At 33.3% G+C, this 23,504-nt stretch overlaps 2 protein-coding genes across 10 annotated transcripts in view; both read right to left on the reverse strand.

The window, feature by feature from the left end:
- The window catches only part of LOC109795314 (myelin transcription factor), a 40,238-nt gene extending 35,009 nt beyond the window's left edge, over positions 1-5,229 (reverse strand). For 2 of the 5 annotated variants that reach the window (XM_083072889.1, XM_083072890.1), the window contains exons 1-3: positions 4,474-5,227; positions 4,317-4,391; positions 4,123-4,198 (exon numbers count right to left, since the gene is read on the reverse strand). In XM_083072889.1, the coding sequence (XP_082929015.1) occupies positions 4,123-4,198; positions 4,317-4,391; positions 4,474-4,914 (592 nt within the window). In that variant the 5' untranslated portion in view covers positions 4,915-5,227. Of the gene's footprint in view, positions 1-3,884; positions 4,199-4,316; positions 4,392-4,473 lie in introns of those variants that run through there. The other 3 variants (XM_083072891.1, XM_083072888.1, XM_020354770.3) reach the window with 3 other exon arrangements.
- A 1,239-nt stretch (positions 5,230-6,468) lies between these two features.
- On the reverse strand, positions 6,469-13,110 carry LOC109787918 (uncharacterized). 5 transcript variants are annotated; one of them, XR_014433335.1, is made up of 8 exons: positions 12,293-13,110; positions 12,043-12,123; positions 11,708-11,782; positions 10,018-10,062; positions 9,845-9,934; positions 7,918-8,019; positions 7,693-7,812; positions 6,773-6,915 (listed from the first exon to the last, which is right to left on the reverse strand). XR_014433335.1 is itself a non-coding variant. In XM_020346519.3 (7 exons), the coding sequence occupies exons 1-7, from the start codon at positions 12,866-12,868 to the stop codon at positions 6,739-6,741; spliced, it is 1,146 nt and encodes a 381-aa protein (XP_020202108.1). In that variant the 5' UTR covers positions 12,869-13,109; the 3' UTR covers positions 6,469-6,738. The 5 variants fall into 5 exon arrangements, 2 of the variants coding, with proteins under 2 accessions (XP_020202108.1, XP_020202116.1); XR_014433336.1 differs by having other exon boundaries at positions 6,791-6,932; XM_020346519.3 differs by lacking the exon at positions 7,693-7,812 and having other exon boundaries at positions 6,469-6,915; positions 12,293-13,109.
- Between the last annotated feature and the right edge of the window lie 10,394 nt (positions 13,111-23,504).

The raw sequence follows: 23,504 nt of genomic DNA on the forward strand, positions 1-23,504 counted from the left end.
AGAATTGTAACACCCCAGTTTTCCAAAAATGGTTACTATTATTATTATGATATTTGGTAGTTATCTTTTATTCCAAATGTAGCTAATTCACACTCCATTTATGCTTAATTATAGGCTTTAGAAATATATGTATATTGTTGGGCTTAATTAGATAGTTGTAAACTTTCTTTTCAAAAAAAATCGTTTTCGCTGGGCTGACTGGCAAGCCTCGGTTTTTGGGGCATAACTCGGTCTGTGGTTGTCCAAAGGATACAAACTTTATATCAATGGAAAGCTAAGAGAAAATACTATAACTTTTATGAAGAAACCATTTTCAAATTCCTTCATCTATCATGTTAAATATTCTAAAAACCGCAACATCTTTAACTCACGCTGGCAGCTTGACCCCTCTTCACTAAAACAGACATATCTGGAGTTCTAGAACTTCTTTTTGGGTGATTCCAACGCGATTGAAAAGATAGCATCCACGGCTACAACTTTTATGAAGACCACTTGACCAAATTCGGCCATCTAGAGGGTGCAAATCATCGTGCTAAAGAACGTGTCCACTAACCCATCCACCAACTTTAATAATTCATTCCATTAATTCATCCCACCAACTTTAATAATTCATCTCACTAATTCATTCCACTTAGTTTTGTCTAAGATTTTTTCATTATTTTCCATTTTTTTAATGTGTCTTGGAGACTATAAATAGACCTTCACTTCTCCATTGCAAACCATCCCAAGAAACACTTCTCATTCTCATTCTCTCTTCTCTTATACTCTATTCTTTTCCTCTTCTTCTCTCTGAAGGCCCAGAGGAATCCATAGGAGGTTGTTCTGCCCTAGTAGAAGGAGCCTAGAGGAAGAAGCTCTGCTCTAATTTCAGCGCCTGTTATCTAGGTAAGGGGGGGAGTGGGAAACCTTGCTTGGGGATGTGGGAATAATTGTTAAATAGTTTGTTTGTTGGATTGGCTCCCGATCCCTTATCTGTTATATTGTTTATTTGAATATTATGCATTATTAGTGTGTTTTGCTTTATTTTCTATTTGTATTACTTGATTCCTGGTTTGTGGTAATTCATAAATGTGTAATTAGTGTTAAAAAGATGAATAAGTTTTATTTTTATAAATATAAATATACTTTAAAAATACCCATGCGAAAGTTTATAAGGGACTTATTATAACTTGAATAGAATATGTATGTGACCGATGCCAACCTTATGAGAATATAACTATATGAAATATGTACCCATGACCTGTGACCTACGAATGGACCATTGGACCGTGAACTGTTGGACTGTTGGAATATTGGACTGTTGGATTGTTGGACCATTGGACTGTTGGACCGTTGGACCACTAGACTATTGGACTATTGGAATATTGGACTGTTGGACTATTAAACTATTGAACTATTGAAATATATTATAAATTATGAAATGTGAATATGGAATGATGTACTATAGAAGATTCTGTAACATGTTAGATGTGGAGTCAATGAATGTATGACATGCATCATATGCATATATTATTCCAGGTGTGCCGCTGAGGCCGCATACCCACGACTAACAAGGTGTGCCTTTGGGTCACCAATGATGTAACCAGGTGTTCCTTTGGGTCACCCACGATATGCTAACTAGGTGTGCCTTAGGGTCACCAATGATGATATGTGAACTTCCGTATGGCGCCACATGCATATATTTATGAGATAAGTCTATGACAGCATTGCATGATAAATAATTATATGTGATATTGATTATGTGTGTGTATGCTATTTAACTTTTATTTCTTCATCTACAACTGAGTGAGATGTTTCTCACTCCCTTGTTATTTTTGTATATATTTAAATTTATGTTGCAGGTGATCATCATCATGAGGATGTTGGTGATGAGGCCTAAAGGCTTCTTGGGGCATGCTCTGATAGGATGTGACATCGGGTTTAGCTAGGATTTCTCTTATGTCTTTCTTATTCTAAAAACATTTTCTTTCCTTGTGTAATTTAAATAAATTATAAATTGATTCCTAACTAGGAGGCACTGCCACCTTTACTGGGATTGATTTATAATCTTTGTTTTATTATGACTTCTTAAGTTTGATATATATGTTAATGAATTTATGAATGTGCATCTTCTGCCTTATGATGTTTATTGTTTTAAGTTACTCTAGAATATATACTTTTTATAATACAATTAATGCTTATTAAGTAATTATGTTGGGGTAGAGGGTGTCACATGGACCACACCGGAGGAAGTGAATTTTGTGAAACCCAATAACACGTTCTACATTTAACTAATGAAAGGGAGTGTTTGAATTTGATAGCGCCTGGGGGAGAGGCGCATTGCAACGCATTAACGTGTAAACAGATGGCACCTGGGGGAGGGTTTATCTACAAAACGCCTCCCCCCTATGGCTCCTTCTGAAAAATGTCTGCTCCCCTGCTCTTTCTTTTTCCACGTATGCAGGTGCCACATCAGCCATATAAGGCGCATGGAGAGGCTTTTTTCTGAAAAACGCCCCACCCCCTGCGTTTTCTGTTCCACGTGGCGTCACGCTATCAAAAATCACCTACTTTGATAAATTGTTTTTTTTTTTAATTTATTTCGTGTATTTTTTTAGTTTTTTTTATTTTTTGGGGTCAAAAAGCCCACAAACAACTCTAATGACACTCACTTGGACATCACATATATCACTTTTGAGCCATTTTAACATAAACTAAAAAAAAATAACATGACATAGTAACATGGATGTTGTTGGATTGACTAGTGACACTCATCGATAATTATTCCATAAAATATTTCAAAATAACTTCATATGTGTAAAATATTTTCATAACAATACTACATGCTCAAAAAGTTGTCAAAAGTGGCATGACCACGAGACAATCACCCAAATATGTTAGCCACCCAATGATAGATTTGGTTTGGTCCAAATGACTCACATCCAAAAGAGTATATATTTTTTCGATTCTTAAAAAAATCATTTTTTATATATTAATTATTTGTGTTAATTATAATAATTATTTTACTTAAATATCTAATTAATTAGTTAATGAATCATATGTTTACTTAATAATTGTTCGAAAATTTAAAATTTTCTCCTCAAAACAAATTTTCTAAAATACTTTGGGGATTTATTGAAAACACCTCTTTCAAATTATGTACCATCCATGTGGCAAGCGTTTAAAGACAGTTGTTAGTCAATTGTAGGCCAAATGTGTAGAATTTGAATAATTTAAAGAGTTGGTAGATGCTATTTATTTTTAAACTTTATAAAATTATACCCGTATCTTTTTTCTTATTTATTTGTTTAAATTAACAGTTTATTATATATAAGGAATTTAAAATCACACTAATGTCACTTAACACACTCCTATTACTCATGTATAGGCAAGGGATAGTGAGTAATTAAGTAGACTATGTCTTCCAAACTTTCACCATTATTTATTGCATTTCCTTTCATTTTTGGTCCTTTTCTGTTTCATTTGCCTGGATTTTCACTTGATTCTTTTCATCTATTCAAATAATCTTTAACTTTGTTTTGAAAGTAAGTCAATTTGTGAAAAATACCAGGAAAATGATTAATTGAAAACAGGTAACTAATAACGCGCTTGTAGAAGTAGCTTAAAAATAACTATCAAATTCAAAACATTTGAGAATTTGATGTAATTTTCTTCCCCAAATAGAAACCGTAAATCAACTTTCCACAAGAGTAAAGGAAACACAATTAGTTTTTTTTTCTTTTTTCATTTTTAATAACACAACTATTTATAGCTTCCCAATTTTTATATATTTTTCTCTCCACAATGCAACCAAATGAAATTTTGGGACAAAATCAAATTGTCTACCATCAAATTTCTATATATAGTGAAGCTCGGAGGAACTTTAATTCCAATTTCCCACCCCATTTCAGTTGAAATCATATACATATTTTTTTATTATAGAGCAATAACAAAACACTGTGAACCATTTTCTTTCTCAAAAATGTAACAATAATAAAAAAAAGTACAATTTGCAATGTGAAATTCACATAAATTAAAAGAGAGAAAAAAAACATAATGAGAAATTATGTATAGAAAATTCCATAAAGCTTAACTAACTATCTGATTTTGTGTGTGTGGTATGAGTTTGTGAACAAGCTGAACCTGGACTCTGCAGAACTTGGCATTCGCCTCCAACAGATTCCGATTCCGACGCCGCCTCCGTTTCCTCTGTTTTCACCTTCTCAACACAAAAACAAAGGTACGTTTCTCAATTTCACTCTCTTTCGATCGTTAGCATAGTACATGCAAAAACCACAAAATTAAATCCAAAAACCAAGAACACCACGCGCACGCACCTCCGACGGCGATGGCGCCTCGTTTACGATCTTTTCTTGTTCCTTCTCCCTGAGCGTCCGCATCGGAGAAACTCTCTGTTCAAGGAGAAAGAAAAATCAGCATCGAGAAATCGATAAACTAATCCAAAAGGAAAAGTGTTGAAATCGCTTAGCTCACCATGCACCGACACTTGAGTTCCTTCAACCGGAACAATCGATCGACCTCGATCTCGAGATTCTTCTGAATCTCACCTCGCTGTTCCATCTCCTTCATCTTCGCGTCAAGCACCGCGTGTTTCTCGTTCAGCGTTTTCTCCGTTCTCTCCTTGTCCGCTCTCATCCTCTCCAGCTTCTTCTTGATCGCGCTGAGCTCCTCCGCTAGCGACGTCTCCGGCGGCTGCGCCGCCGGAATGGCGGCGATGGCGATCGGATTGTTCTCTTTGTCGATTGCTGAGATCTCGAAACACGGGCGGTCGGGCTTTGGTTTGGGCTTGGGCTTTGGCGAAGGCTGGATGGGATCGGCGGGAGAGTTCTTGAGCTGAAGCGGCGTCCGGCCGGACCTCGGGCGGAGCTTCGGTGGTCCGGTCGTGGGAGTTTGCATTTGCGTTTGTGTTTGCATTGGCGTTATGACGTGTTTGGTTTGCTTGCTATTGATTTGGGATTGGGATTATGGTTTGAGTGGGAGCTGTAAGGGAATAAAAGAGGTGGAGATGATGGGAGCATGAGTTTTGAATTTGAAACCAGACAGGCGCTAACGGCTAGTATTTTTTATTTTTTGTTTTTTTGACTTGGGGTTGGGCTTGCTTGCTTCTTCTGATGATTTTTGCTTTTAAAAAAGGTTACATTGGATTCTCGGGGGATTTTTTAAAAATAGATTCCGCGCACAACTTTGATTTTAAATCTTAGATCTAAACTTATGAGGTGTGTTAACTTACTTTAAGTTATACTATAGTTTTTTGTTGTTAACAAAAAAAAAATTGTTACAGTTTACGTATAAAAGAATCCAGCCTTGTGAATTTCCTGAGAAAACAAAAGTGTTCAAAATAAAAAGTTCACAACACAGTCAACACTAAAAAATAAAAATCATGAATGGTGGATAAAAAAAATGAACGTTTGGGTATAAATTTTTTCTCGTGGTCTGCTAGCATCATGGTAGAGTTAGACAGGTTTATTAACTGTGTCCGTGTTTGAATGTCTGTTAGTTCAGAGCAGTATACGTTGAAGCAAGCAACCTATATTAACTTCTGCGTCGTTTTCTTTTGGATGTGAATATAGAGTAAAAATGTGGTGCTTATTACAAAACTGCCATGTAAGTAAATTATGTGCATGTTTGATTTAACTTATTTTAGATAATAAATACTTATTATTTTGAATATTATTTAAAAAATAAAATTTATCAAATACGGTACGATTGAGAAAGATAAAGAATATAAATTTACAACTTATGGTTCAAATATCGATGAGACCGATCACTTCCAAGTTCTAATACAAAAATATTAAATTATATCTGCCAAAATTTAAACAATTATTTTTTATCAAAAGTGGTGACACTTATTAGTATTTAAACCATGCCAAAATTAATTTTGTAAAATTGATTTGATTTTATGAATTCTCTTGCACAATCATTGGAGGCTTCTATTGTCTTCTTGAAATCAAGATTCAAAATGTCAAAAACATGAAATGAAGAGATATTACAAATTTGGTTGGGATATTTCGACTTTTATACAGGTTAATTACATTTGTTTCAATTGACATTGATAGTTGATATTCAATATATAAAATCTATATAGATAAACTTCTTCATAAACAGATTTAGAAGAAAATAAGGAAAAAAATATATTTTTCATAAATTAAAATTAACTAATACACAAATTAAAAATATTTTTTTGAAAAAATTTATATACAATAACTTCTACAAAATTAATTTATATATAAACTAATTTCAGCTCAAAAAAAACATTTTATTTTTTTCTCTCTTTTAAAAGTGCTTATGAACAAGCTTTTATTTAAATAATGCCATGGAAGTATCAAATTAGATTAAATCCTCTCTAGTCTATCTTCGGTGTCTCTCCAGCATACCCTTTCTTCATTTATTTTGTTCACTGCTGCAGAGGCAGAACAGAAGAGCATGAAAGCATCCAATTTGTTGCTGATCAAAAGAGAAAACATCACCTTTGTCAAACTAAAGAAAATTGCATATCATTAAATATAGATAAATCTATCTATGAATAGGCAATACAAGTTAAAGGTTGCTAAAATAAATACAGAAAAAAAAACTAAAAATTCATTGAAACTAACTGTACAAATGCAAGCCACTTGCTACCAAAAAGGAAAGAGAAAGAAAAACCTCTTGGTGTTTTTAATATGCTTATTTAAACTTTCACTATTTTTATATATAAAAAAAAAGTGTTATACATAAAATTTAGCATAAAATCCATGAGAATCAGAGATAGTCCATTGGAAGCTCCCAATTATCTTCATCATCCCAATCTCTTTGAGTTTTCTTTCTTCCAAAACTTTTTCTCCTCTTTGAAATATGACCATACGTCTCAGATTGTTCAGAGTCATAGTCTTCATCATCATCCACGGAAATTCTCACATTCTGGTTGCCCAAAAAACCCTAGCACAAAAAATAGGCTGCTTTTTGATCAATAGGACAAAATAAATGAATGGCTTATTAGTTATTACAAAGAGCTAAAAGGATGCCCAAATATATGTATTTATTAATGTTCAGCCAGTTTTCCCCACTGAATTTCAAATTATATTCCAGAACAATAAATAGGAAGAAAGGTGCCAGAAAGAACAATGATTGCATATCTAGACTGGCTATTGAGAAGGTTCCCAATTCATTGGTTCAACTTCAACCATAGTTAAACTAGGATCAAATTGGTAATAACTAACTAAATATATATTTTAATATAATATAATATATTCACTAATAAACTAATTTAAAATTATAAGAAAATTAAGTAAATAAAATTTTAAATTAGTATAAAGAATCATTTTACATGTCTTAAAAGATTAAAAAAAAACCACTCAATAAACTGTTAAATAATAGCAATCCATATGTAAATCTCATAAACATGTCTTTATTTATTTAAAAAAAGTTTTAGAATTATTAATTTTAAATTAAAAAAAAAATGGTTCGAACCTCTTTTTTTTGGCATGTTCTTGACCAGTTTATGATTGGTTTGACATTTTTTTGACTGGTTATTTACTTCCCTGATTTTTTTGGGTTACATAGACCAGTGACTTGATCAGATCTTAATCCAAACTGGCTCTCGGTCCAGTTGGTCAAATCTAGTCTTTAAAACAATGAGAAAAATGACATCAATTATTTCAGATAAAAATGGATAGAGCCAATAATTAAAAAAACATAATAATTAGATGACCCTACACGAAGTGTGAACTTAATATGCCATAAGCAGGAGTAATCAAAAGAAGGTGTCAGAATTGTAAGCTTCAATGCAGTAACCATAACAGGCATGAGCTTATATTTATGTATCCATCAAGACAGCTGAAAATAATCCAGATTCAGAGTCAATATAATCCCAGATGCAACTTTTTCAGCAAAGTAAATCATCAAGCAAACCTGGCAGTTTTATTCTTGAACTAAAGGTACCTTAGAAAGCCTTTGAATACGTAAAGCTGCAGCTTCATGCACAACAATTGCATCAGATACTACTTCCAGTACGTCCTCAACCAACAAAGAGTAGGTGCTCACCTAAAACGTAACAAGTATGTGTTTAGATGAGCTTACTTCTGTGTTAAAAACAAATTATAATCAAAATATGAGAACTTTTGGAAGAAAAAAAAACCCTAAAAATAATGAAAATCCAAAACATGCTCTAAATATTATAAATTTGTACACAAACCCTTAGGAGCACTATGTCATTAAGGTTAAGCAATTGTGCCTGGATTGGTAACAAAAGATCTGGGTGGCTCCAGGATTCCGAATCTAGTGAGACTAATAACTATTATAAGTTGAATATATGATAATTATAAATGCTTACAGCTTACCCTGCTGTTTAAGCTGTGCTTGAACTATTGCGTGGAAGACTTCTCAATCTCATACAAGACAAAAACTCATGCTTTTGGTCCCTACCCTCACATGCTTTTATTCTCAATTGAATCCCTCACATAAATTTATCCAATTTAGTCCACTCAATTATCAAAATTAGCCAAAATTTAATCCCTTTATTAACTCACCATTAGTAAAAAGGATTAATTTGTCTATACATATATTAATTTACATCTCAGGAAGCATTATTCAATATTCACCTCTCAGGCAATTTCATCCTCACTCAATACTTGAGATGAAACTTCTTGGTTGCAATTGAATTCCCAGGTTGCTGACTCTAAACCAACAATAAACCGCTAAATTCAACAGAAGAAATGAGTACTAACAAAACTAATGTTGAAAGTTCCAACCCTTTGTTACCAAATGGCATTGGGGAATTAAATTTGGAGATAGGTGAAGGATGGAGAGGAAGTGGTCTAGACTCTAGAGGTAAGAAGAGAGTGCAAAAGAGGAGGTTGGCAGCGCAAGGTTATTGATATTGGTGGTCTTTGAGTTTGCACCACAAGAAAAGGTGAGGATGAGAACTATCATTAAAGTTTTGGTGCGCTATCAGTAAGGTTGGCAATGAAATATTCCTTTCCTTTGTATTAGCAGTCTTTAAAAGGCTGTCAATATTCAATAAGCAATTAGATTTGTTCTCTCATTTTAGTTAGTCTTAGAAAGGTCTCTGTCAAGCACAAGTCTGCTTCTCTCTATGTACGATAGATTGCAAGAAGGATTCTTCTGTGTCCAAACTTGTGAGTAGATCCTAGGCTACAAACCAAAGCCACCAAAACAAAACAAAACCAAGAGGTGTCATAGAAGGCACACCCAAAGATCAAACTGAGGTCAGAACAAAATCAAGAAGAGCCAACACACAGTGATGGACACCAGAATGTCATTTCAGCTTGAATATTGAAAACGTTTAGGATGAGTTGCTAGAGGTGTCGAAGGTCATGAATCTCAGAAATCTGGAGGGAAAAAAGAAACAGACAAGTGAACTTTAAATTAAATTGGGACACACTAAATTAAATTGAAGAGTTATGAAAATAAAGTAGAGCTCCTGAGTTTATAGAGCTTGATAGAAGAGTAGAGGCAGGACAAGTCAAGAGATAATAAGCAAATATGGAAACTAATTCTAAGAGATAAGCTAAGAAACTCTAAAATATTCTATGATAAAATATTAAATATTATGAGATATTTTTCATACAGTCTAACAAATTATTTGTTACTGTTTGTTAAGTGAACAAGCAGAAATTCATTTCATTAAAGGGCCATATTAGAGTCAAACTACTTTTTGGGAGACCACCAACATATAACCAGTATGAATAAGTTAAGACTTGGAAATTTGGCAGGTGGGGGGATCATAGCTCCTCTGTTCCCCTCCTCCACCCGAGCAGAAGATACATATTTCCAATTGACAAATCGTGTAAGCAATCTCTAGTTCTGTACTTGTACTATTAACCTTACAAAGAAGCCACCCACTTACCAAACTTGATGGAATGATGGATAGCCCAAATGAATCAAGTTCAAGTTCTTCAACAGCACCTGAATTGATGCTGAAAGTGTAGCCACGCACCTAAAAGTTATGATTTCCATGATTACATAATGGAGATAAATAAATTGGTGAAAAACAACATGGTGCAAGAGATATATAGTCACCTTTCCAATATTCCGTCGAGAGGGTGTTACAACTTTGTATCCAACCTAGCAAATACAGATAAATCAAGACATCCCCTAACTTGTGTAAATTTGAGAGACATGACAAACAAACCAAGATTGATGCTAGAAATCTATGGAATCACTTTCTATATAACTATTTGAAAAGGGTGAATGAGAAGGTTGACGAAAAAAAAAAATACATAAAGGTAGTGGAATTCTAGGTAAAAGTGTCGAAAACTAGATGTCCATAAAAGAGCACTTTTAAATTTTCATATTGATAACTGGTCCCAACTTCCCAAGTCATTTACTATTAAGTAACTGAATCAACTATCATTTATGTAATTGAATCATCTATCATTTACAACATGATAAATAATTATAAAAATAAATAAATAACAAGATCTGGAAATGGTCTTTTCACAACATTTTTTTTTATACCTTCTGATCACATTAAACTTGATCAACTACGGAGAACCAATTTTTATTTTTAACTTTCAGCACTTTGAATCATGTCTGGCTTCTCTCTCTAGTCTCTATCTCTCTTACTTATGAGTTATGACAGCTCAAAGCATTGATGATGAAATTCAACGTACTTTGTAAGTCACATCTGCTAAACTCCAAATGTTAGTACTTAGTTTAATGACTTTGTGATTTCCCTATTCACCAAAAAAATAATAATAAAATTCAACCTACCCAGATGGCAATTTAAATGCCAAATTCATTTTGAAAAATAAAATAAAAATTCATTGCAATTACACAGTGTCAAGTTATGAAGCACCCTAATGATGTGAACCCCAGAGGTATACACTTATCTGTTTCTTTCAGTGATCAGTGATGTTCCTCCAATTTATCAATCAACTAGGTAATCTTATCTAGTTGTGGTGTATCAAGAGGTTCTTAATTTGCTAAGCAATAAGTTGTGGCCTTTTTACTCTTATTTGAACACCACTGAAAGAATCAATTAAGTTTGTAGTTCTCAAAGATATTCTTTATTCCAATCCACCTTGAGCAGTAGGTTTGGCCTTATCTATACATTATTTGTGATAACTAATAAAGAAATTTGAATCAAATCCTAATAAAGTTTACAAATTACTTCTGTAAGTCGTCCAATAGGTACTTGGATAGGATTAAGATGTATGCTAAGAGTGCTAGCCTTGTCATGATCACCTAACTCCACTACTAATGTAGTAATGTTAGCTATAAAATAAAATTTTATTTTGCAATTAGATAAACCAATCTAAGGATATATTGAACATGTTCAAATAAAAGTTTTTGAGATTAACATTCATAAATTTTCAAACATTGAAATTTACTCTTCCGCAAGAAGGAAAAAGAATATTCAGAAGAGGAGAGATTGCATTCTCCTAACTAAATCCATAAAGAAACATCTGAAAACATGAAATCATAACAGAGATCACATCCACATAATTTATAAAGCATGGAAAGAAAGTCTATTGGTACACCCAGATATTTTAAAGTTTAAACAATATTAATATTTCCTCTAAGGCAAGATTTCAGTCTTTGCATGAAAAATTATTAATCTGCACTGCTTCAGTAACACATCAGAGTTTGAGTACCACATAATACGTATAGTTAAAGACAACTTCTTATCCATATTCTGCCACACGATGAACTCAAATAATATGTAAAAGAAAATAATTCACGAGTTGTTTAAAACAGTAAAACATACCAGTGTCTCCAATCCAATCATTTTAAATTCATTGTCTATCACACTTTCATCCTGGACAAGGACAACATCTCCAACCTAAGAAAAGGAACAGGCAGAATACTCAATATAGTGAAATACCCGAGAAGTCACTTACTGGCAAAGCAACAAGGTAAACTGTTCATGCCATCTGAACACAGAATGCATTGGAAATTGCGGGGAAAAAACTCTCCAAAAGTGATATAAAGCAATCGCAAAAGTAAGTTAAGTATGTCTGAAGCTAGTAATAGTATACCCACATTCAACTGAGAATAGAGTCAATCCTAAAATAACCTCTCCTGATTCCAAACTCCTTATACCTGACTAATATCCTCCAGAAGGAATTTTTCTGAATCCCCAGAAAGCAAGTTTGGCCGCACCTCCACAAACAACACCATCCACTGAAAAAGAGTCCACCAAAATAATAAATCCATAAACTTACAAACTTCTTAGTCCCACAAACAGACATCATACCAACAAAACAAATACCACTAACAAATTCCAAAAACTACTAGCACTGTAGACACATGCTAGCAAAACAAAGATTCAGCAACTACTTTCAAGACTCACAGAGGTGGTGTCCACCCAAAGCTGCGAGACAAACCCCAAGCTAAGGGCAGAGCGAATGCTGATCACCTGCTTGGCCAACAAATTCGACCTTCTCACTACCTGTTTACCTCTTCTCACTCTGAGTTTCCCTCCAAAATTCTCAATCTCACCTTGATCATCCTCTTTCTTCAAAACATCCCCATCCCCATCGCCCTGAACCCTAACCAAATCATCCTCTCCCTTATCATGATCGTCAACACCTTCCACCCCATCAAATGAGAGAGACCCAGTTTCCGGGGGGGAATCTTCACCAACAACAGGGTTTCTCTCCAACCCTAAAGTCTTCTCCTTTATGTCCTCAAACTCAAGTTCGTTGTAAAAGCCGTGACCCCTTGATGGGCCTTCATTCGACCGCGAGCTCAGTGCCAAAGAGACGCCCCTGTTGTTATTGCAGCTGGTTTTGAATGGTTTGGGAGAAAAGGAGACACGGGAATTTGGGATGAGTTGAGTTCTATTTGAGCATGAATTGAGAAATGGGTATCTTGGAGATTCTGCAGCTGAAATGGTAAGAGGGTTTGTGGCCAGAAGATCAGTCATAGTGAGGTAGGGAGAACAGAGAGAGGGAGTACAAAAGCAGAGGCAGAGCCCCTTGCTGCACGCATGGATGCAAGTTTTACAGCATTAGAATTGGAGAATATGGTGTGTTGCTTGTGTTGAAGGCAGAACCAGAACGGATATGAGTGAGTAATGTATGGAGAGGGTGCAGAAGGAAACTAATGAACAAGGGGAAGGATGTGGAAAATTATTCTTGTAGATAGAAAAAGGAATTTTGAAAGGACATCTAAATGGGATTATAGGAATGGATATTTATGTACATTTTTATAACAGTTAATCACCTGGTGAAAATTTTTTTTTTCCACTGATAATCAATTAAAGTCGTTAATAATATTTTTTTATATATTTATTTAATTAAATTAAAATAAAAAAAAATATTATTAATGGCTTTAATTGATTTGTAGTGTAAAAAATTTTATACTAACAATATATAAGTAATTAACTCTTTTATAATTATTAGAGTAAATAATTTTTTTTATTAAAAATATAAATATTTATAAAGAGAAAAATAACAGGTTATGTGAAATTTTGATGAAAAAGGAAATTGTTTGTAAACGTAATTAATGTCAAATTCGTGTTGACATGTTTTGTGTCATAAATTTTTAACATATTAAAAATATTTCTTTTCTTTTAATTAGAGGAGTCGAGACATTTTGTATCTTTAATAGTTATATACAAATATAATATTAAAAAGTTGTGTATAGTTAGTTATTCAAAGATGATATATAAAAAATTTATATCAGAAGGGTATAATGATCCACTAAAAATAGAGACCAAAAGCGGTTACATGTTCTTATATCCCTTTTATAATAGATATAGATATAGTTTTAAAAAAAATAGTAATATATCTTTGATATATTTTCTATTACTTGAACATTAAAAAATATATAGGTCTTAATTTTATTTAACGAGTCTGAATTTATAATTTTTAATAAATTTTAATTGATGATAATGTCTTGCATGTCTCTTATAAATGGAAGATAGTTGAATAATTTTTTTTTCTTCATATTTATGCATCTTTACAAAAAAATAATATTTTTAATATATTTTTTAAAATAATGTCAGATCAATAATTAAATATTTTTTTTTTTATTTTTATAATAAAACTTTCATATAAGTTATTGAATAAACCATCAATTTTATGTCTCGAGCTTTGTCATATCTTTTAGTAAGCTTCTCAAGAATATGAAAATAATAATAATTTTTAAAATTTGAACATATGGCGTGATAGTCTCTATTGTTAATCAAATTCATTTTAAGGATATTAAGTGTCAAGTTACCACATTAGTATTATGTTGTGAACAAAGTAAAGAGGGTGAGAAGGGAAGAAAAATTTTAATTTTAAATTATAAAGAAAGCGAAAAGAAGGAAAATTTTGATTTCTTGTTTCTTGAAGTTAACTTTTTTTTTCTTCCAATCAAACAAAAAAAAATACATTGTTATATGTTTTATTTTTCTTCCTATTTTCTTTCCTTCCTACTAAACATATAATAATTGTCACTTTGACCACTCATTCTTTTTCTTATATGCGTATTAATTCTCCATTCTTTTCCTCAAGACACTTTAGTTTAGTACTTGATTAAAAAAAGCCTCGAATAATTGTTTATGCACTAGTGTTATGTCTCCAAAGTATCAAATGGTTCTATATGTCTCAAGTCAGCATTTAACAGTTTTTTCTACTACTAGTTGGCACCATTAGTTCCTTTCATTAGTTTCTCCGAGTGTCAATGTCATTAACATGCATTAATCCCAAATGCCTAAAACATTACAAAATTTATGCTAAGAGAGATAGTAAGGAAGTGTCCATTTTTAGTCGGTGATGAACATTGAATATTAGGGTTATTGTTCTATTGTCACATAATTTAGACAAGCGGTAAGGTATATGTTTAAATAAACAACTATTATTTACATATTGTGTATTGTTAATAACTTTTCAACTTTATGTTGTTCCTTCTTTATAAATGAGTTTACTTTATAGTTGATTGTCTTCCTAAAACTAATTCTCATGCTATATAAAATTGTTTTCAATGATTTTTTACATTATTTTACATGTGAAAAATTATCAAGGGACCAATGTCTTAAAGATAATATAGAAATGATTAATATGTAAAAAGTCTCAAATGTGAAGTTAGCAGAAAAATACATAGAAGAGGGTTGAATATATGTGTGTGCGAAGGAATTTTAAAGACATTTTTGCAAGAGTAATATACTTCGTCCAATGCACTTTCGAATATCAGACGGTTAGGCATAATTTGGTTAACACAAGGTCATTGCGTCTGAAGGGTTTATCGTCTGCTGAGGAAAATGGTTTATAATAATAATTATTGAAGTTCTTATGTTTTCCTTTTTAAGATAGTTTCATTTAAAGACAAGCAGTAGATAAAACTTTTCAGTGTAATATATTTGTTAAATGAAATTGCGTCTTAGCCTGAAAAATGGTTTTAACGATATGTAAATATTGGATGAAGTCTTTCACAAAGATTTAATCAGTAAAGAAGATTTGTTCCTAGTTGAATAAGAAAAGCAATGCAATCATTTTATACTGGTTCACTCAACTGAGCTACGTCCAGTCTCCTTCAACTGAAGGGTTCCACTAGATATAAAAATGAAGAACATTGAGTATTATCGTCCACTCCTGGACCTGAGTATTCTCGACCACTCTTGGCCCGATGACATCACTCACCAATGCTAGTATTCTTAAATCACTTCTAGTTTTTCAAGTATTCTTGACCACTCCTGGCTCGTTGGCTTCACTCACCACCGCTAGTATTTTTAAACGACTTCTGGTTCCCAAAGTATTCTCGACCACTCCTGGCCCGTTGGCTTCACTCACCAATGCTAGTATTCTTAAACCACTTCTAGTCCCCCAAGTATTCTCGACCACTCTTGGCCCATTGGCTTCACTCACCAACGCTAGTATTCTTAAACCACTTCTGGTTCCCCAAGTATTCTCAACCACTCCTAGCCCGCCAGCTTCACTCTCCGGCGCTAGTATTCTTTGTTCAGCCACTTCTGGCTCTCAGTGAGTATTCTCGACCAACTCCTAGCCCGCCAGCTTCACTCACCGGCGCTAGTATTCTTTGTTCAGCCACTTCTAACTCTTAGTGAGTATTCTTTGACAAGCCCCTCCAGGCTTTACAAGTATTCTTTCCCTAGCCTCTTCAGGCTTTACAATGTTAGACGTATAATCTGGTTTGAGTGTTTGGTTTACTCTCCTAGAGAGGATACATAAGTTGGTACACTCACTAAGGTTTTGTTCCTAAGATACACATGTTTTGAACTCCTTAGTTTACAGAGATGAATACATAATGGCATATTTGACTCTATACGCTCTATCTTTGGTTTCGTTGCATCATGGGCTGGATATCACTCTTTTTCTTGCTTGAACCATCTTTGGGCCAAATAGTCAACCATTTGTTGAGACCTCTATATAGTCTTGTAAAATCTTCCCGTTGCAAGTGTCCGTTGAAGCAGATATAGTCGTTCACGACTAGTTTGATCTTCTCATTTAATGCTCAGATTCTTGCATTAAATGTTGCCTCTTGTGATAGACCTTGCGTGAAGTGTTCTTTGTCTTGGTAGCAGCAGTGTCTAAGTTTAGCAGAGACCTAGGAACCTTTTTGTCCTTTTCTGGTCTTATAGCTGTGAAGTTTTGTCCTTGTCTGAAAAAGTAATGTATTTTTTCTAACACATGCATGCTTTTAGTTCTGCGCTTGATTCTCTCCTTTCCTCTTTTCTTCTTACAATTTAGATGACTTCATGTGTTCTCTTGTGAGTGTGGATGATATTCAAATTGTCCTTTGAAGCTTGATTCCTCAGGTGATTGCGTGACAATTTTCATTTGCGTCTGGTAGTCTATATGTAGCTCAAACTTTGACCTTTGTCTGAGCATTTGTCATTAACGTATTGACTTTTCCTTTCGTCTGGTCAACTTGTATATGGTCAGACTTTCAATTTCTTCTGGAATTTCTTTTTGGTCGTTGACCATCTTCCGTCTGAGTCCTTATGTTTCGCCTTAGATTGTGCTTGACGCGCTTTTGTCTTGTTCTTCATTTTACCTGTTCTAATATTTTTCTGAAACACTAACACACTTATTAGAGATAACAACATGTATTATATTTGTCTCACTCAAAACCTTGTTGGGAGTTTCTTCGTCTGGCTTAACAAAATGCTTCCCTGTTGATAGTTTGATGTATGTTTAAATTTGTATTTATCCTAATATTATCTTACGTGTTAATGTTTTGGGGGAGATATTTGAGCATCCCAGGTATATATGGGTCATTAGAAAGTCATTGAGAAGGTCATGAGATATTTACAAGAAACCAAGAACCATATCTTGATATATAAGAAGTTCGATCAACTTCAGGTTATTAATTATTCTGATTTTGATTTTGCAAATTGCCTTGTCAACCAAAATTTTACCTTTGAATTTATTTTTATGGCAACAAAAGGAGTTATTTCTTGGAAGAGTGTTAAATAAACACTTACAACAACTTTTACCATGAAAGCAGAGTATGTTGCTCGTCAAGCCATGCAACTTAAAATTTTGATCTCTGACTTTTATATCATTGAAAGTATTTCTTGGCCACTTTTGATATATTACAACAATATTGTTGTTTTTTTTCTTCTCAAAACAATAGTTTTTCTCATACAAAGCATTGTGATGTTAAGTACTTGTTCATTAGGGAGGAAATTATGAATTTTCAAACTCAAATAGAGCATCTTTCAATGAAGAAGTGTTAGCATATTCACTAACCAAAGCCTTAACTATTGGAGCTTTTTTGGAAACATGTAGCTCATATAGGTGTAGTTGAGGTTTTTTATTATGTATTGGGTTAATGGGAGTCTAATTTTATGTATTTCTATTATTAAAAGATGTATTTTTTTGTCATTTTAATAATATATCTCTTATAACATTTTTAGATGTTGGAACCATTGTTGAAGTGCATAATTTATTTTATTTCTTAAATTATGTTATTTCATGATATTAGAATTGTGAGTATTTAGCATGTATAATATATGCATCCTCAGATATCATTCTCTATTAATTAAAGCTTATGTTTCTTATATTGTTGATTGACATATGTTTTTGTAGTAATTATCATTTATTCTTAATGTTTATTATATTTTAATAATCAATTAATAATATTCAAACCGGAGAATGTTAAAAATATTTTAATTATAATTGATTAGTATTAAATAATAACTAAAATATGATTCAATTATCATTAATCAACAATTATGTATCAATTATTTTCATTATGAAATTTTAGTAGATATGTTTTATGATGTATGACATTTATTCTATCCCAACAGATTTATGTAATTAAATAAGGAATAAACTCATTAACAACTTGAGTAAAATAGGTTCACATGTAACCCACTTTTGAACACCCAATCAAATAAAACAGTTATAAAACATAAAAATTGTAATAGTGTTTAAACAAGAAAGAAATAGTAATCTACATGAAAGGTAAAATCCTATTTTAATCTTATTGCCCCGATGTCACACTATTATAACAAACCCATCGTTGCAGCTCTTGGCACCTTGAGTGCCGACGTCATCACTTACATCATTACCTATAATACACCACCACGAATGTGAGTGAGAAAATTGGTTATTCATATACAATTCACAGTAATAACCAATCACACCAACATTATCATTACATATATACATATACTAACATCGCCACTATCACATCATCATACAACTCATGCATCATGCTCATGCTCACGTTAATATGTATGCAATGCAACCTCTTAAGAAGCATCAACTCAGAATGTCGCACAATGGGCGAACTTCATTAACTTCATCAATCTCCTCAAGCACCGCCACGCATGGACACACTGTTTACATCACTTATGACTGGTGTCACATTGTTAATCACCAGTTATGACTAGTGTATAAAAATGCATCCCTTGTTAATCACCACTTATGGTCAAGGTAAATATGTTTGCAACATGCACCAATGCTCATGTTATGTCACCTCATCCATTCATCATTTCTATCCATGTCAATGCACAATTAGATATAGTATTAGGATTAATCTGTTAGCTTTCTGTTATAATTGAATTTGTTAGAAACTAATTCAATTAGATAATTATATTTCAGTTTGTTAGCTTTCTGATATAATTAAATTTCAGTTTCAACTATTATATATAGTTGAATTTGTATTCTTTTGTTTCTGGCGTTGATCAATGAATCAAAGAGAAATTCCCAAACTGAGTTGCTTTTCCTTTATTCCTCTCTGTCAAGACTCTTTCATGGTATCATCCCTATTACGAAATACTTTGTTCATCATCTCTTCCGCTTCCAATACTCAGAATTCTTCTCGCTTCTATCTTTGATCGACCATGGCTGCAAACAACCAAAATCAAGTATCGGATCACCTTGTCAACCTTGCGAATCCGTATTTTCTGCACCCCGGAGAAAATCCAGCCCTCGTTCTGTTGGTCCCTACGGTTAGAATCTAGAAGGGGGGGTTGAATAGATTCTATATTATTTTTCCTTTTCTTGTTTGCTTTCTAAATCTTTACCAAACAAATCTTGATTTAAAACAAACCTTTAAACATAAAAGGTAATTCAGAGTTATATATGCACAGCTTATCCAACAAGATTTGAATAACAAGATATGTAAAGATTGAATTTATCAATTACCAAGAATCTTTAAAGTTCAGTTTCTGCAGATAATGTTTTTCTTCACACAACATTAATCAAGAAACTTATACAGAATGTAAAGAGTGTAAGAGTTAAGAAAATCATGCACCAAGATATATACTGGTTCAGCCATCCAAAGGCCTACATCCAGTTTCAGATTTAGATACACCTCTAAATCCAGTCAAATCCACTATTGATATTCTTTACATGCACCCTGCACAAGCAATATCCAATCAATGAATTTAACAAGCAAATCTTGACACCTACAAGATTAACAAACCATTTCTTGACTCCACAAGAAACATATAACCCAAGAATATTGATCCCACAATATCCTACTTGAGAAAAACCTATCTCAAGATTTCTCTTTACACAACTCTTCCAGAGATTCTCTAATCTCAAGAGTTAAAACCATCCAAACAATAAAAGATCAGAAACGAGTACACCTGTTCGTGTAGATATGATCTTCAACAACGTAAACCAGTTTAGAATGAATTTTCTATATGAACTTCATCTTCTTGAATTGATCTTGCACACTTCTTTTTCCAAAAGTTGATTTTCAGCAGATATGTTCTTTCTTTCTTTTTCAGAAAATCTTTTTCTCTTTTGCAGTAATGTGTATTCAAAAAAAAGTCTCTCTTGTTCGTGTAAGTATTTCTCTTTTTTCTGTGTGTGAAAATTCTTTTTTTTCTCTTCTTTTCTTGGAAAAAAAACTTCAGTTTTAATCTTATTTAAAGATAATTTTTATGTGCAAGGAAACAGTTATTTCAGTTATATTCATAACAGAGATAATCTATTACCTGTGATGGTAATCTATTACCACGAGTTAGAATAACTGAACTAATTGTTTCAGCTCCTGTTTTAATCTATTACCTAACATGGTAATCGATTAACACGATGCCAAAATAACACAAAACTCACATTTGGAACAGAGGTAATCGATTACTTTAAAGAGGTAATCGATTAACACGATCCTTTTTCCTCTTGAAATCATCAGAATCAGTTTGGTAATCTATTACCACACATGGTAATCGATTATTCCAGTATCAATCAGTTTTTCAACATGAGTCAGGTAATCTATTACCAGTTCAGGTAATCTATTCCTTAACTCAGAAAATTTCTGATGTTTTCAAGTTTTCATTTAAAGTCTCAAACACTCAGTAAATTAATACTTCATGTTCTCAACAATGAATGAAATAAGAAAAATGAGTATTATGATATTTTCACCTTCATGTTAATTACTAATTTTTAACACATAACAAACAAACACATACAAGCCTAATCTTTTAAACAATCAATACATTATCCTTTTGACATAGGCTTAAAATAAAAAGCAACATGAGCAAAACATCAAAACTAAAACTTCTAGGGAACATCTTCCAGATGTAGATTCTTCAATCTTCAACAATCTCCCCCTTTTTGGTTTTGATGAGCCAAACTCTTCATGTTGACTTTCACAATCATCATGTTGTTTTGTTTCACTTGTTTGTTTGAAATTTGAACTTGAATTTGAACCTGCATATGTCTAGAACAAAAACTTCCATACAAAGCATTATGCAGTTCTATTTCCATTTCTCTCTTATACAATACATAAACAACCATATAAACATTTAATCAGTTTCTCATGAATTTCTCCCCCTGTTTGGCTTAACCAAACCAAAAAAAACAGAGTAAACAGAGAAATAACATGATACTTATGCAACAAAAACAACAAGCACTTAATAAGACTTTCATCATATAAGCATTAAAAATGTTCAGAAGCATACAAATACTACAACTATTACAAACTTTAAGTCTGAAATATAAATCAAAGTATTTATGCAGAACAAATTAAAATGCAGTGCCTAAAATGTAATGCATAACTAAAGTTCTTCAGGGTAGGGTATGTTCATCGCATCCAGTCGTTCAGATATAGATTCAAAACAAGCCTTCAGCTCTTGATAATCTCTTCTCTGAGTTTGTCTGATGTCATCTAGCTTTGCCAGAACAGATAGCTCAAAAGTAGAAAGAGGCTTGGGCTCTTCAGCACCTTCCTCTTCTTCAGTTTGAACTTCATGTTGAGACGGCTCTGTAGTCTCAGCAGTAGGAACATCTTCCTTTGCTATCCAACCAGCATCTGTTTTCACTAGCTTCATCATTTTCAGAGCTCTATCCTTGATATCATGAACATCTCTGGTGACCTCTCTTGCTTCACCAGTTAAGGGAACTTTATAGAACACCAATACCTTGCTTATGAACACAGCATATGGACACTTGCAGTCCATTAACCTCCTTGTCTTTAGCATTATGTCTTCTACCACATATACCCAATCAACTTGAATGTTGTTCTTAAAAGCTGCGAGCAGTGCCATATCTTCTTCACTGATTTGTGCGTGATTGCTCCCCCTTGCTGCCAGAATCCAAACAATTACATAATGTAGGAGTCTATCTTCCACTCGTAGACCTCCAGCATTATATGTAATTTTCCTCTTTTCTTTTCTTTTGTATTCTTTATTAGCCTCCCAGGCTGAAACATCCCTCAGCATACTCATAAAAAACGTATCTTTACCTATTGAGAAATTTTTCATCTTTAATTCATTGAAGGTAGGTTTAATACCATTTCTGGTTAATCCACCAATCTTCAAAAATACATCAGCAGATAGAGTAACTTTTATTCCTTTAACTTCTGAAACCAAAGCACCATTTTCATTTCTTCCCAAATTTGAGTAAAAGACCCTAACAAGATCAGGGTAGTATAGTCCACTTAACCCAACAAATTTGCTAACTCCTTGACTAGATAACAGAGTAGGAAATGTAAAACCTTGCTCTATAAGCCAAGACGAGTAGAGTACCTTTGGAGCCACAATGTCTTTGCAAGCAAAAGACTCATTGAAAGTTTCCTCTTGAGACTTCCTTGTGAACCACGAATGAGAATATTCTTCTTCAGGTTCTGGACGAGAGGACTCTTGTTTCTTCTTTTTAGATGTACCTTGACCTTGAGTAGTAGGACGAGGGTAATCTCTGTTGGCTATGTGCTTTACACGCTTTCCTTTGCCAAGACTTTCCATGAATGGGGCTTAGGGTTAGGTTTTGAAATAGATTTTGAGATAGAAAAGGGAACCAGGGGTTTCGTTCGTTTTAGTTTGAAGTAAAAATGGAGAGAGTTTTGAATTAATTTGAATTCGAAACAGATTTAAAGAGGGTTTTTGAGTACAAAAAAAAACAGGGGTTCGCGTCAGGTAATCGATTAACCCAGTTGGTAATCGATTATCTCGCAACTGAAACAGGGTAATTATGCAAGTGAGTGAGTGGTAATCGATTAACCCGATAGGTAATCGATTATCACAGTGAAATGTGTGCAGATACAGGGCATACTGTGTTTTGTGTGATTTCCTATTATGAGTGCACATACATCAAGTTTAAACCTATAAGTGCTTAGCAATTTCATGCATATTCACACAATCATACTTTAATTATGAGATTTAGGATAGATTGGACTCACTAATGATACCAAGATTGGTTCTTAGCTTGAAAAATCTTTCCTTTGGTAGAGGCTTTGTAAAGATGTCAGCAAGTTGATCTTCTGACATTATGAATTTGATGTCACAGTCTCCTTTCTCTACATGATCTCTGATAAAGTGATGTCTAACTTCAATGTGCTTAGTTCTTGAGTGTAGAATAGGATTCCTTGAAATGTTAATTGCACTTGTGTTGTCACACTTCAGTGGTATGTGATCAATCTTCAAACCAAAGTCTTGAAGTTGATGTTTAAACCAAATTGACTGAGCACAGCAGCTTCCAGCAGCTATATACTCAGCTTCAGCAGTTGAGAGTGCTACACAAGCTTGTTTCTTGCTCTGCCACGATATGAGACATTCTCCAAACGTGTGGCACGTTCCACTTGTACTTTTCCTATCCAATTTACAACCAGCAAAATCGGAGTCAGAGTAACCAGTTAAAGATGGAGAAGTACCTTTA

Source organism: Cajanus cajan, chromosome 4 (genome assembly GCF_000230855.2).
Source record: "Cajanus cajan strain Asha chromosome 4, NIPB_CcT2T_4, whole genome shotgun sequence".
Lineage (NCBI taxonomy): Eukaryota > Viridiplantae > Streptophyta > Magnoliopsida > Fabales > Fabaceae > Cajanus > Cajanus cajan.